At 41.2% G+C, this 15,834-nt stretch overlaps 1 protein-coding gene across 1 annotated transcript; it reads left to right on the top strand.

The window, feature by feature from the left end:
• Nucleotides 1-10,373: 10,373 nt before the first annotated feature.
• On the top strand, nucleotides 10,374-15,573 carry LOC139461345 (delta-like protein A). The gene is made up of 4 exons (XM_071242961.1): nucleotides 10,374-10,425; nucleotides 12,413-12,751; nucleotides 14,037-14,145; nucleotides 15,333-15,573. The coding sequence occupies exons 1-4, from the start codon at nucleotides 10,374-10,376 to the stop codon at nucleotides 15,571-15,573; spliced, it is 741 nt and encodes a 246-aa protein (XP_071099062.1).
• Nucleotides 15,574-15,834: the final 261 nt, after the last annotated feature.

Raw genomic sequence — 15,834 nt, forward strand, 5'->3', positions numbered from 1 at the left:
GTTTTAAAACTGAATACACGATGTATGCATGATCAAATATGTTTCATAAATTGTTTGTAAATATAGCATGCCCAAATATGTTTTCATAAATTGTTTTTAAATATAACTTTTCATAAATAACTGAATTGTGAATATATGACTCGTCGCTATATGTCTGAAAAAATGCTGATGGGAAGTTAAATTGTAACTCACTCACTTGGAGAGATAAGTAATGGGTCGGCCGCTGTTTTTACGGGTGTTACAGAAGCTTGTCTGTGTCACACACACATTAGGGTCAACAGGGACATTTATTGGGGCATGTAAGATAATGATGGTGTCAGTAGGTCTAGTTGGGTTTTTTAATGCTAATTGATGAGCAGATAACTTATAGTAACCCCCAATCTTGAGACCATATTTACCTGTGATAGGAACTATTTGAACTTCAGTACAATATCATGCAACGTTTATTCACACGTCGGTGCCTAATTATTCTCGTTGTTGTACATAGGCCCAATACAATAAATAGGATAAAACATTTTCTATTCAATCATTCTTTTAATATGGTTTAGTAGTTTTTGACGTAAAGAGCTGAACAACTAACAATATCAATATACCATAATAACAATAATAACGATAATAAATAAATATGCAAACCGTTTTATCTACAGTCTTCTTTACCTGCAATGTGAAATCTTGACTATCTAATGGTTCCAGGGATTTGGGAATGACACGTCCGTTGTCAATCGCATCTGCCACCTTGGGAATGTTAGACTGCAACGTATCCATGGATTGTAACAAGCCGTTAACATGTCAGCCTGCTTTATCGTCTATAATACTTATTATACACAGTGATATCATCATAGCGCATTTTGTTCAGTCCACACTGAATTCGTCGGATATGCCTGTGGTCACCATTGATCCTCAATGTGGAGGTGATGATACCATGGTCATCTGTTTCAGTACTTATCGTGGTTCCATTCCCCTCTGTAATCTTTGTACCTGTATGGTTGTAGAAGATGATCCGAGGAGGAGGGAAACCCTTGGCACTACACTGAAGAACCAACCTACGTGACATGTCCACTAGAAGCCTGGAGGATTCTTTAACCAATGCGTAGCTTACCTTCACCTCAAACTCCCTCTCGATGACTGCGCCTGATGCACTTGTTACTCTGTATGCATAACGCCCAGCATCTGACCCTGTTATGTTAGGGATGTAGTAAACGGCTCTCAACATACAATCTGTTTTATAAAAATGTAACCGCACTGCAAAATCTTCCTTTTCCTTTGTACCGTTCTCTTGAACTCGACGAAGGGTGATATCTTCAGGGTCACTTCCAGCTATATCCACAACAAGTATGATGCAGTCTTCACCTTGCTTGCACATTGGCTGATCGTGCTTTCCAAGGAACCCAAGAAAACCAGCAGGGAAGGGCCTCTCGTTTTCCGCACGCCTCATGTGGATGAAACGTCCAATGCCCAAATTGGAAAGGGCGCACGTTTTGTCCTTTGATTTACATAACAGAAGATAACCAATTGTTATAATGCCTCCGTAATCCCCCTCAGTTGTGTTGAAGTGCAATGCATATTCACGGCTTTCTGAAGTTTCCGCTTTTGGCGTAGAGGTACCAGGGACTAGGGTGAAATCTGTACCATTGTTGCGTAAAATGTACATTTTATGAGAATGAATCTGACGATAGTTCAATTCGTTTTTCTGTATTTTGACATTGATCACGACGGTTTCACCTTCCTCAAAAGCGATCTCACTCTCTGTATCCAAGGCTATCATCACGGGCGGAATGTCGATCCTTGATTCATTGACCACATGGAAACTGATATATGTCATCATATGGGAGTTGAAAAGAAGGATGTTAAAATCACATATGCGACTGTTACGAACACTGATCGCCCCTTTGTCATTGACTACAGAGTTGGTAAAGTCAACTATCTCAGACTTCGTTATCACACTCACGGATGTAACCTCATTGCCGGGCATGGTGTAATTAATTTTAAATGAGTACGCCATTCCATCTACTTCAGTTTGGAGACTTTGGAACTGCAACGGACAATGATATACTGCTTTCTCTTGCACATGCACGGCGATTGAGTCCATCTTGGCACTTTGTTCTTCTGTTGGTTTCTTTGTAACATGCTCGTCGCTTGTGTCCTTTTTGTTCCCCTCTCTTTCTGTTGGTTTCTTTGTAACATGCTCGTCGCTTGTGTCCTTCCTGTTTTCCTCTCTTTCTGTTGGTTTCTTTGTAACATACTCGTCGCTTGTGTCCTTCCTGTTCCCCTCTCTTTCTGTTGGTTTCTTTGTAACATGCTCGTCCCTTGTGTCCTTCTTGTTTCCCTCTCTTTCTGTTGGTTTCTTTGTAACATGCTCGTCGCTTGTGTCCTTCCTGTTTTCCTCTCTTTCTGTTGGTTTCTTTGTAACATGCTCGTCGCTTGTGTGCTTCCTGTTTCCCTCTCTTTCTGTTGATTTGGTAGCCCGGTCCACATCCTCGTAAAGCTTGGGACTGTGCTCTGATGAAATGACGGCACAGAAAGCATCGAATGCTTGAGATATTTTCTTGCATCTTTTTACATTCTCTTGCATTGAATTAAGAGTACTTTTAAGATCTTCGACCTCCTTCATGACGGTCTGAAATCGTCTCTGCAGATCATCATTGTTCTCTGAACTGCCACCTGTACCTACTGATGAAGTAACAAGTCGTACAATGTACAACATGACGATAACATGTTGCAGCGCCATGTCTGGGTTTCTGCAGTGAACGGCCGTGTGTGCCCTCTAATGGCCTTGGCTGGTCAACAGGATCTAGTATAACTCAACAACAGGATACACCAATTGACATTGCTTCCTCATCTCAAGGACAATGCGTTGCCAGACTAGATATTACACAGAAGTTGAATAAGGAAACTGAAACTGACTATTACGGATGCCTTGTCAATACATTACAATGAAATATAATGAATGATAATGAATATTTTTTACCCAGTTCATAAAAAATCGTGTAGTATTTCTGCAAATATCACTTCACGCACACCTTTGTATTGTTAATGTCATTCAGATTTCATAGTTCACGTCATACAAATATTATTGTGAAAAAGGTCAGAATGACGTCACACTAGAAATGACGTCATAGTTGCAGATCGTTGGCGTCATTCGACAATTGTCTTCTAAGACATCAGTGCATTTTTTTCTAAGGAGGTAGCTTAAAAAGGATAAAGATATATTAGGTAATGAAGAAAGGACGACACTCGCATCTCTGTCAGTTTGATACAGTGATACAGTGATACAACTGATACAACTCAAGAACAGGATAGATCCATTGGCATTGCTTCCTCATTCCAAGGACAAGGCGTTGCCAGACGAGATATTACACATAAATTGTATAAGGTTATATGAAAATGACTATTCTACTTAAAAAGAAAACAATGACATGTATGGAATATTAATGAATACACTTGTATCTATTTGTGGCAACGCTTTATTTGATATTTGACTGATGCAGAGCGACAGAACATCTGCGAAATCTATTTCAACTATGGAATAACACTATGAATTCGTGATGACATGCGATACCTCTCTGAAAATTTACAGGGACTATATACAGTCTGCATAAATGAGATGGTTGTTATCAGGGCAAGATCGTGATGAAGCAAACACGTTATGTGAAAGAAATGCGAAATATCTTCTGTGTATAGTTGCCTTATATATAAAGCTAACTACAAAGCGTTAGGGATTATAACAAAAACTAATTAAGAATCTTAAGAATGGTAAAACTAGGAATTACTTTGATAACAATACTCCTACAATGACTTTATTGTTTGTTTGTGCACGTCACACACCTGTGGATCCTAGTTGTGATAGTAGGTGTCTTGTTTGTTTCTTTGTTGTCAAACAGCACCCAACTGTAATGATGGCGGCATGTAAATAATCGAGTCTGGACCAGACAGTTAAAGGGGTGATATCATGAGCATCGACCATGGCTATTGGTATACTATGATTTGCGTCAACCAAGTTTTTGTTTGTTTGATTGTTGTTTAAAGCCGTGCTCAACAATATTCCAGCTATATGACGGCGGTCTATAAATAATCGACTCTGGACCGGACGATCCAGTGATTGACATCATAAGCATCGATCTAAGCAATTGGGATACGATAAACAAGACAGCGAGCCTGACCACCAGATCCAGTTAGTCGCCTCTTACGACAATCATAGTCGCCTTTAACGGACAAGCATGCGTTTCTGAAGAATTATTCTAGCTTGGTTCATTTCATTGGTTATATAACCCGTCAGACATATACCTGTCGGAAACAATGAACCATGACGTGCAGTCGTTTTGGCCAGCATCTTATAACCATGGGTTCGAATCCAATCTGATTATGTTTCTTCATGTGTCACACTATGTCCGTACTTTGGGATGGATGAAAGTCAAGGACGTTCATGTTTAGAACTTTCTTCACTTAACATGCACTTACATTACTGAAATACAAACACGGTAGCGTTCAACACACTGTCGACGACGACACATTGTTACGTTGTATTTACTCATATCTTCATTCAGAGGACCTGTGAAGAACAGGGATAGCATAGACGGTCTAGTTGAGGCGATTACGCTTGAAAGAGGCGACCAGCAGAATCGGGTGGTCAGGCTCGCTGACTTGTTTGATGCATGTCATGTATCACGACGTATATTGATGCTCAGTGTGTCAATCAGTCGATTGTCTGGTCCAGACTCGATTATTTCCAGAACGCCGTCATATAGCAGAAATATTGCTGAGTGCGGCGTTAAACAGCAAATAAACAAATAAACAAACACGGTGAAGATATGCAATGGCGGGAAGTAAAATCCATCGATGACGCATGACAGGACAACTCCAATGGAAATATATCGTCTTCTTTCGACCACAGCCTGTTTCGCCTACAATCGGATCATGTACAGAAATTGTGTCAATGGTTCACTGAGAATGACAGCCCTGTGTCTAAAATGGATCCACCCTATTGCTTGTTGTACATACTAATTAAGAAAACAATCTGAAGTGAGTGAGTGAGTGAGTGAGTGAGTGAGTTGGTGTGTGTGTTGGTTGACTGGTTGATACAATTTAACGTCACATCTGCACTATCCCAGGCATACCGTGACGAGGACAATGTACACATTTATAATACATCAGTTGGGACTTAACTAAAACCTGTCGTCGATTGACATTACAATAACAATACTAAGGAATATGGAGACTTTCAGAATCCCTGCTGCATGCATGGTACCGCAGCAGGAAAAATATATGTGAGATACAGTAACTGGCGTGTGAGACACAGTAACTGGCGTGTGACACACAGGAACTGACGTATGAGACACAGTAACTGACGTATGAGACACAATAACCTTCTCACACGTCAGTTACTGTGTCTCACACGCCAGTTACTGTATCTCACACGCCAGTTACTGTGTCTCACACGCCAGTTACTGTATCTCACACGTCAGTTACTGTATCTCACACGCCAGTTACTGTATCTCACACGCCAGTTACTGTGTCTCACACGCCAGTTACTGTATCTCACACGTCAGTTACTGTGTCTCACGCGCCAGTTACTGTATCTCACACGCCAATTACTGTATCTCACACGTCAGTTACTGTGTCTCACACGCCAGTTACTGTATCTCACACGCCAGTTACTGTATCTCACACGCCAGTTACTGTTTCTCACACGCCAGTTACTGTATCTCACACGCCAGTTACTGTGTCTCACACGCTAGCAACTGTATCTCTCACGCCAGTTGCTGTGTCTCACACGTTGTAACTGTATCTCACACGCCAGTTATTTTTATGTTGTGTTGTAAAATGTTAATATCTTTTTACATGCTCTCTGACTAGTTTTATGTCCTTCTGTGATATTCTAGTTATTATACTGCCCTTCGTCGGCAGAATTGTATGCAGTTTAAAATATATTGTTCATGTCAACTTTTGTTTCGTCAAGATATGGCTGAAATATTGCCGATGTGACGTTAAACTTAAACTCACTCACTCACTCACTCACACGCCAGTTTCTGTGTCTCACACGTTAGTTACTGTGTCCCACATGTTAATAGATGTATCTCATACGCCAGTAACTGTGTCTCACACGTTAGTAACTGTATCTGACACGCCAGTTACTGTGTCTCACATGTTAATAAATGTATCTCATACGCCAGTAACTGTGTCTCACACGTTAGTAACTGTATCTGACACGCCAGTTACTGTGTCTCACATGTTAATAAATGTATCTCATACGCCAGTAACTGTGTCTCACACGTTAGTAACTGTATCTGACACGTCAGTTACTGTGTCTCACACGTTAATAAATGTATCTCATACGCCAGTAACTGTGTCTCACACGTTAGTAACTGTATCTGACGCGCCAGTTACTGTGTCTCACACGTTAGTAACTGTGTCCAACACGCCAGTTACTGTGTCCTACACGCCAGTATCTATGTCCCACACGTCAGTTACTGTGTCTCACACGTCAGTTACTGTATCTCACATGCCAGTTACTGTATCTCACACCCCAGTTACTGTATCTCACACGTCAGTTACTGTGTCTCACACGTCGGTTACTGTGTCTCACACGTTAGTAACTGTGTCCAACACGCCAGTTACTGTGTCTCACACGTCAGTTACTGTGTCTCACACGCCAGTTACTGTGTCTCACACGCCAGTTACTGTGTCTCACACGCCAGTTACTGTGTCTCACACGTCAGTTACTGTGTCTCACACGCCAGTTACTGTGTCCCACACGTCAGTTACTGTCTCACACGTCAGTTACTGTATCTCACACGTTAGTAACTGTGTCCAACACGCCAGTTACTGTGTCTCACACGTCAGTTACTGTGTCCAACACGTCAGTTACTGTCTCACACGTCAGTTACTGTGTCTCACACGCCAGTTACTGTGTCTCACACGTCAGTTACTGTGTCTCACACGTCAGTTACTGTGTCCAACACGCCAGTTACTGTGTCTCACACGTCAGTTACTGTGTCCAACACGCCAGTTACTGTGTCCTACACGCCAGTAACTATGTCCCACACGTCAGTTACTGTCTCACACGTCAGTTACTGTGTCTCACACGTTAGTAACTGTGTCCAACACGCCAGTTACTGTGTCCTACACGTCAGTAACTGTGTCCCACACGTCAGTTACTGTGTCTCACAAGTTAGTAACTGTATCTCACACGCCAGTTACTGTATCTCACACGCCAGTTACTGTATCTCACACGCCAGTTACTGTGTCTCACACGTCAGTTACTGTGTCTCACACGTCAGTTACTGTGTCCAACACGTCAGTTACTGTGTCTCACACGCCAGTTACTGTGTCTCACACGTCAGTTACTGTGTCCAACACGCCAGTTACTGTGTCTCACACGTCAGTTACTGTGTCTCACACGCCAGTTACTGTGTCTCACACGTCAGTTACTGTGTCTCACACGCCAGTTACTGTGTCCCACACGTCAGTTACTGTATCTAACATGTCAGAGACCTGATCAATTTAGCAATACCGAAGGACCCAGTATATCAGTATCAGCAATCAGTATATCCATGTTACAATGCAATAAACTGTGCTTTGGTTCACTATATGCTTCACTAGTTTTCGTTCGTTCGTTCGTGAGTGAGTGAGTGCGTTCGTGAGTGAGTGAGTGAGTGAGTGAGTGAGTTGGGTTTAACGCCACTTTTAACAGTATTCCAAAATATAACGGCGTGTCAGCTTAATGTGGGAGGAAAGCCGGAAGTGATGCAGGTCTCAGACGTGTACCACTTCGGTGAAACCCACGAGCAAAGGTATGGCGCTGACAAACCTAGAAACATAATCGGGGTCGAACCAGGATTTGTACCCACAAACATAGGTGCCAAAGGGACGCAGCTCTGCACAGTGACCCCCCCCCCCCCCCCCCCCCCACACACACACACACATACACACACACTTAAACCTGTCTTCAGTTCAAGGAAGTAGAACTGTTTCTCATTTCAATGTCTCTATATTAAATTAAATGGCATGGTTACAATAACCCCGTTTCATTACAATACTACTAGAAGCTAGAAGACAAATATGAACCTGTTTTATTTTGTGCAAATTCTAATACAAATAAGGCTTAACATATGTCTTGCTTTATCTTTCACTTCTGTGCATGAGAATATTTCCTTAAGTTCACGGGACAGTGTACATTTCCAACTTCCTGGTAAGGGGGAAATATAATATCAACAGGAGACAAAGCCTCTCTAATATTGAAATAAGGACATTAGATGTACAACAAGAATTGATCATCAGCCCCCTCTGACACACGTGTGCCGCGGGTGGTCCTTGATTTACATTCAGCTGTTCTCCAGAATGTAAGTATCTGCTGGTCTAATAATAACCACAATGCGCTGTTCTCCAGAATGTAAGTATCTGCTGGTCTAATAATAATCACAATGCGCTGTTCTCCAGAATGTAAGTATCTGCTGGTCTAATAATAATCATAATGCGCTGTTCTCCAGAATGTAAGTATCTGCTGGTCTAATAATAATCATAATGCGCTGTTCTCCAGAATGTAAGTATCTGCTGGTCTAATAATAATCATAATGCGCTGTTCTCCAGAATGTAAGTATCTGCTGGTCTAATAATAACCATAATGCGCTGTTCTCCAGAATGTAAGTATCTGCTGGTCTAATGATAATCATAATGCGCTGTTCTCCAGAATTTAAGTATCTGCTGGTCTAATAATAATCATAATGCGCTGTTCTCCAGAATGTAAGTATCTGCTGGTCTAATAATAACCATAATGCGCTGTTCTCCAGAATGTAAGTATCTGCTGGTCTAATGATAATCATAATGCGCTGTTCTCCAGAATGTAAGTATCTGCTGGTCTAATGATAATCATAATGCGCTGTTCTCCAGAATGTAAGTATCTGCTGGTCTAATAATAACCATAATGCACTGTTCTCCAGAATGTAAGTATCTGCTGGTCTAATAATAATCATAATGCGCTGTTCTCCAGAATTTAAGTATCTGCTGGTCTAATTATAACCATAATGCGCTGTTCTCCCGAATGTAAGTATCTACTGGTCTAATAATAATCATAATGCGCTGTTCTCCAGAATGTAAGTATCTGCTGGTCTAATAACAATCATAATACGCTGATCTCCAGAATGTAAGTATCTGCTGGTCTAATAATAATCATAATGCGCTGTTCTCCAGAATGTAAGTATCTGCTGGTCTAATAATAATCATAATGCGCTGTTCTCCAGAATGTAAGTATCTGCTGGTCTAATAATAACCATAATGCGCTGTTCTCCAGAATGTAAGTATCTGCTGGTCTAATGATAATCATAATGCGCTGTTCTCCAGAATTTAAGTATCTGCTGGTCTAATAATAATCATAATGCGCTGTTCTCCAGAATGTAAGTATCTGCTGGTCTAATAATAACCATAATGCGCTGTTCTCCAGAATGTAAGTATCTGCTGGTCTAATGATAATCATAATGCGCTGTTCTCCAGAATGTAAGTATCTGCTGGTCTAATGATAATCATAATGCGCTGTTCTCCAGAATGTAAGTATCTGCTGGTCTAATAATAACCATAATGCACTGTTCTCCAGAATGTAAGTATCTGCTGGTCTAATAATAATCATAATGCGCTGTTCTCCAGAATTTAAGTATCTGCTGGTCTAATTATAACCATAATGCGCTGTTCTCCCGAATGTAAGTATCTACTGGTCTAATAATAATCATAATGCGCTGTTCTCCAGAATGTAAGTATCTGCTGGTTTAATAATAATCATAACGTGCTGTTCTCCAGAATGTAAGTATCTGCTGGTCTAATAATAATCATAATGCGCTGTTCTCTAGAATGTAAGTATCTGCTGGTCTAATAATAATCATAATGCGCTGTTCTCCAGAATGTAAGTATCTGCTGGTCTAATAATAACCATAATGCGCTGTTCTCCAGAATGTAAGTATCTGCTGGTCTAATAACAATCATAATACGCTGTTCTCCAGAATGTAAGTATCTGCTGGTCTAATAATAATCATAATGCGCTGTTCTCCTGAATGTAAGTATCTGCTGGTCTAATAATAATCATAATGCGCTGTTCTCCAGAATGTAAGTATCTGCTGGTCTAATAATAATCATAATACGCTGTTCTCCAGAATGTAAGTATCTGCTGGTCTTATAATAATCATAATGCGCTGGATCCCATAAAATTATTTTCTCTGTATTCTCAGCTTCCTGGTTGGTATATAAATGTATACTCTTCTGGCTCTGCAGCTCTTTCTGCATATGTTGATGCTCTTAATCGTCTCGTTTCATTGTGTATTTTAATGATTGATGTTCTTTATATGTATATGTATTACTTGTATGTTTTCATATCCTTTTCAGTCAACAGGATGGCCGTCTCGGTGATGATATGGATAGCATGCTTGGTAACTGCAACTGAAGGTAATCCACTGTGTAATCTATCCTTAGTATCTATATATCAGTCTTTATACACTGTAGTAGCACAAGAAACCAGGTTGACATACATGTTTCAACTTCATTATTATCTCCCGTAACTCTTGCTTGAAGGTTTAAGGGAATCTGAACTAAACACAGCAATGAGAGTAAATTATGTCAGTAAAAATCCACAATCCAGTTTTCCTCATTAAAATCATCATATAGTTGGTAATGTATAAATAGACTGGTTTATGTCTCAAAGCCAAAGCTGTGAGTACAAAGTCGCATAATTGTTAGACCATCTTTCAACACCGCAGCCATCAGTGTGTATCTGTTCAGGTGACTCAGTATTGTTCATCTTTCAACACCGCAGCCATCAGTGTGTATTTGTTCAGGTGACTCAGTATTGTTCATCTTTCAACACCGCAGCCATCAGTGTGTATCTGTTCAGGTGACTTAGTATTGTTCATCTTTCAACACCGCAGCCATCAGTGTGTATTTGTTCAGGTGACTTAGTATTGTTCATCTTTCAACACCGCAGCCATCAGTGTGTATTTGTTCAGGTGACTTAGTATTGTTCATCTTTCAACACCGCAGCCATCAATGTGTATTTGTTCAGGTGACTCAGTAGTGTTCATCTTTCAACACCGCAGCCATCAGTGTGTATCTGTTCAGGTAACTCAGTTTTGTTCATCTTTCAACACCGCAGCCATCAGTGTGTATCTTATTTTCGTAAAGTTTTGGAACAAAAGACAAGCGCAATCGTTTCAAATCATATAATCGAAGAGAGAACTGCCAGTTTAAGAACTGAAGGTTGGTCGTTACACTGGCATTAACAAAGGAACACAGAACTTTAAAACGATATACCTTGCGTAGTTTAAGAGACAGTATCATCAGTAGCGAGTATGACAACCTTGGGATAGCACACATGCTATAAGACGTCACCACATCGAGTTGCCATGTGTCTGAACGAATGTCGTAGGCAAGTGGTTACACACAAACACCAATCCCTCAATCCCTTAATTTTGCAATTGTGTTTGGTTGTCTAACCGCTGTAATCCGACGTCCAATTTCGTCCCAAATATGTTCAGTAAGAGGCGTATACGGAGAGAGAGATGGCCATGGATGGCCATACATGCCAACTGTAAACGTCGCTGACGGTGTTGTTGTGTTAAAGTTGATCCCACATACGGACGTCGGCCGAATCGTGTTTGCTGATCTACAGCTGCTATGTTGTTGTTGATTGGGGTTTGTTTCTTTGACGAGTGACCGTCATGAAGAGATCTTGTGTTGCAACTTCGGGCCGGCTGGAACGGGGTCGATCAGCAACGGACCTTGTTTGTTGTAACGTTGTGCAATTCTTGTGATAGTGGTGAGAGGCAGATACTGTATGATGTTTGCCTATAGCAGCTGTGTCCAGCCTGAAACATCCAAAAAAAATATTTCCCCTTGCACAGGCGGCAGTCAAGGCATCGTTGACTTCAACCGGATTTTGACTTCCATCTTATAAAGGATACGGGGGCAAGGCTGACCAGGATGTCTAAGGTGCCGCGATTCGCTGTATAGAGTTGCGTCCCTTCGGCACGCCGGAAAGCTATGGTTGTGGGTTCGAGTCCCGGTTCGCCCCGATTATGTTTCAAGGTTTGTCAGCACCATACCCTTGCTCGTGGGTTTCACCGAAGTGGTAAACGTCTGAGACCTGCATCACTTCGGGGTTTCCTCCCACATTAAGCTGACGCGCCGTGATATAACTGGAATAATGTTAATAGCGGCGTTAATACCACCTCAGTCACTTATAAAGGATATGCACGTACATTTACCTCGGATGACAAGACGTGCAAAATTGATGGTTTTTGCTGACTGATTTGTGTGGATGTACGTCAGTTCATTTGTCATCATTTTAGTATTTTTCAATCAATTCAGACAAAATGGAATGAACTTGCGTTGACCTTGCATTTCTTTGGAAGTTTAGTGTATGTTATATAACTTTCAGCCATTCCATGTAAGGACACCTATCACTGTTCAGACTGCGACGGAAAGTCCGGGGATTGCCTCGCTGAGTGTGACAATGGGTATTACGGACGTAAATGCAGTTCTACCTGCAGCAAGAACTGTAGGAATAACATATGTATGACCTCAAGCCATGGAAGTGATAACTGCACTGACGGGTGTGTCCCAGGATATCAAGGCGCCAGCTGCAACATACCATGTGACAGTCCAGGAGGTAACTGTACAGCATGTCCAGGTGGTTGTGATGGAGGATATTGTCAGCTGGGCGCCTCCTGTGTGTCTGGATGTGTAGACTCCTACTACGGGACTGACTGCAAGACGTGTTCAAGTGGATGTATTCAATGCAACAGGGAGACAGGAACATGTGATAAGGAATCTGGTAGGTATTAGCTTATGTCCTGTTTGATATTATTACTCTCTTTAATATTTAAGTGTTCATTATTTTTCAAAGAGCGAAAATGCCCCTCTCAAGAACAATATTGATCATGGCCTTCAGTCAGAAATGTGTATTCAGGTGAACTTATGATATTGTTAAATCCATCATGATATGTATGACATATTATATCAACAGTGAATAAGTGAGCTGGATTTACTACACAGTGTAACACCTGAATATAAGAGAAAAGCCTGATGTGATTGTGGCCCTGTGATACCCGACCTTATATATTGCGTCATCGTCTTTCTGAGTGGTGCAAACTAGGTATATATATATAATAAAGTGCTATATGCTGTCTTTTGCTGACATAATAATTGTATTTGATAGTAATGCTCTGGTAACAATATGGCTGTAATACTACCGTCGTGTCTACCTGATCTTACTGTTACACCAACAAGTACCTCGATCTCTCACACCTTTCTCTACCCATTGCCTGTCCATTACACCTACACCTACCAAGACCCATCTTCCTGAGGCAAGGGAGTTAACTGACTACACACGTACAATTTCCAGGCTTGCCGAACTAGGCTGGAATTATGGAGTTTTATTTTGGCTGAACTAACGAGTCTATGCATAGTCCAATCAAAATCTTGTTACGAAATCAACATCAGATTCGTAAACTACCGTGCAGATTTCGGTCGAAATGCAGAATTTGTAAAGCATGTGTACTGTCAACTTAGCGTCAAAAGATATTTTACCAACCTCCTCATGTTTTAAATCAAGGAGCTCACGTGATTTGATGCACTTCGCGGTGTAAAACCCGTTTTATAACAATATAGACCTTGATTATCGATCAACTCGTCTTGAATGGGCGGCGCCATATTGCAGCAGATGCAAGTAATATCAGAGGTGGAATCTGATTGTCAAAAGGAGTGACATAGAAGAGAGATACCCGTAATAGCCACCGAAGGCGCAACGATCGAACCCAGAAATTCCAGCCTAGTTGGGCAAGGGTGGAAACTGGACTTTTACAGTCAGTTAACGTCCTTGCCTCGTGAAGATGACCCAAACCAGGAGCTATTCTATCATATGTCGTGTTCGCATACCATAGTTAATGCTATGCAAGTTCAGAATTAGGTATGAACAGTTATCCTGGTTGGCTGGTCTTCACAAAATTGAGACAATGATATGAATCAAGTTATTCCTACAAATTAAATTTGTTCTTTGTCAGGTGGTAAAGTGGGACTATATGTAGGGCTTTCCACAGCGGCGTTCAGTTTCATGTTAATGATCATCCTCGTTGTGTGCTGCAAGTATTGTCAACGATTGAGAAAGGACAGGTGAGTGAGTGAGTGAGTCCCAGTCAACAACGGTCCCCTGTGCCAAGCTCGTCGTGACAGCTGCCTAATATTAGGACCATTGTCTTCCTATTACTGTGACAGATTCATAACCTTGTCACTTATCTTTGCCTGATGGTGACACTTGCTTCCCCTGACTGTGTCACCTGTCCAGACATGCATGTGTCACACGGGGGAGCACACACGTACATTATCAATCAGCCTATGTTATGCAGTGCATTTGCTCCATTCTATTATGCTAAGTACACTATACCCATTTGAAAATGTACTTTCACTCAGGCATGAAATGAAATCGAAAAACATGACTTTAAAAAGTGTGAGTTTAGCATAGCTTCACATTCAAACGTGTGCCATCATATAATTATTCGAACCAGGGTGCCGTTGTACAAAGCGATCTCAACGCTAAGGTGATCGTACCTTAACATAGATTTACGACAGTCGTAGCGCTAAGGTTGTTTTGTACAACGACACACTGAACATTGTTATAAAGTAAGGAAGGATTGAGTTACTAGACGTCCCAAGTTGCGAAAGTGCACAAGGCTGATAGCATATTGTGAAAACGCGTCTTGTTTCAATCAATACTGATACATGACTGACATGTTTAAATGTGAGTCCATTAGTAATGACATAAATATAATTAGGGAAGAGAATGTATGGGTGTCAACTCCTTTATTATGAGGAACACAACGTTTCGGAGTATATGCTTACTCCTTCATCAGGTGAGTAAATGCCATTAGGCAGAGATAGTATATATGTACATGTAAGGACAACAAAGTTCATAAGGTAACAAAAGGTGGGAAAAAAAGAAAGAGTATAAACTAACAAGGGAAGCCATCAGATGATTGGCGCTGATAGGTTATTAGCAATAGACAATGGAAGTCAACACTTTAAAGTAATTAGCGCTGATAGTATGACGCCAGAACTTATAAGTTAACATAGATAAGTAATAGGCAATGGGCGCTGGGCAAACGGGAGGCCGGGGGTAATAAGCACTGATAGGTGAAGAATGGACATAGCAATGGGCCAATGGAAGCAATTGGAAGGATATACTCCGAAATGTTTTGTTCCTCATAATAAAGAAGTTGATGTCCATAAATTCTCGTCCTAATGTGTATCACTTCTAAATGCCTTTCAAAGACCTGTTCAATATTATTGTTCTCATTTGACAGGTTCACCCAGACAGAGGATGCTGTGTGCAACAATGTTACCGAGATGGACGATGGCCCAGAGCTGGAGTGGTACACAGACATACCACTGAAAGACATGGCCATGCCTTGTGGGCCACCTACCTGCAGGGGTGGAAGTGGAGCTGGCTGTGTGGCGGAAGATGTTTATGACGTTGCAGATGGAGGCAAATGGGAATTCGCTGCTGTTGCTGGCAACATCTACTCCAAATTATCGCGCACTTAGAAATCGATTATTTGAGGAAAATTTTATTCGATGGCCTTTCCGTGGAACACGATTTGTCATCACTATTTGGTAGTGTTTCATAAACACTGGCTTACGATAGAGACTGATGTTGATATTTCTTATCCTAACTTATTTCTTAAGTTGATATTTCTTATCCTAATGGGCGCGCTTTAACCGCTTTTATTGACTGATGACACTCTCAATCCATTATTCAAACTCTTGCTTTGATCTACCGCTATGTCGTTAAGAGAATTGAGTGTC

Source organism: Haliotis cracherodii, unplaced genomic scaffold (genome assembly GCF_022045235.1).
Source record: "Haliotis cracherodii isolate W230 unplaced genomic scaffold, xgHalCrac1.p SCAF_14, whole genome shotgun sequence".
Classification (NCBI taxonomy): Eukaryota; Metazoa; Mollusca; class Gastropoda; order Lepetellida; family Haliotidae; genus Haliotis; species Haliotis cracherodii.

What these genes read in the sequence shown, in the direction of transcription:
- LOC139461345 (XM_071242961.1), top strand. Translation starts at nt 10,374, where the DNA reads ATGGCCGTCTCGGTGATGATATGGATAGCATGCTTGGTAACTGCAACT. An exon ending in CTTGGTAACTGCAACTGAAG is followed by an intron (nt 10,426 to 12,412) that starts GTAATCCACTGT and finishes TATAACTTTCAG; the next exon opens with CCATTCCATGTAAGGACACC. An exon ending in CAACGATTGAGAAAGGACAG is followed by an intron (nt 14,146 to 15,332) that starts GTGAGTGAGTGA and finishes CTCATTTGACAG; the next exon opens with GTTCACCCAGACAGAGGATG.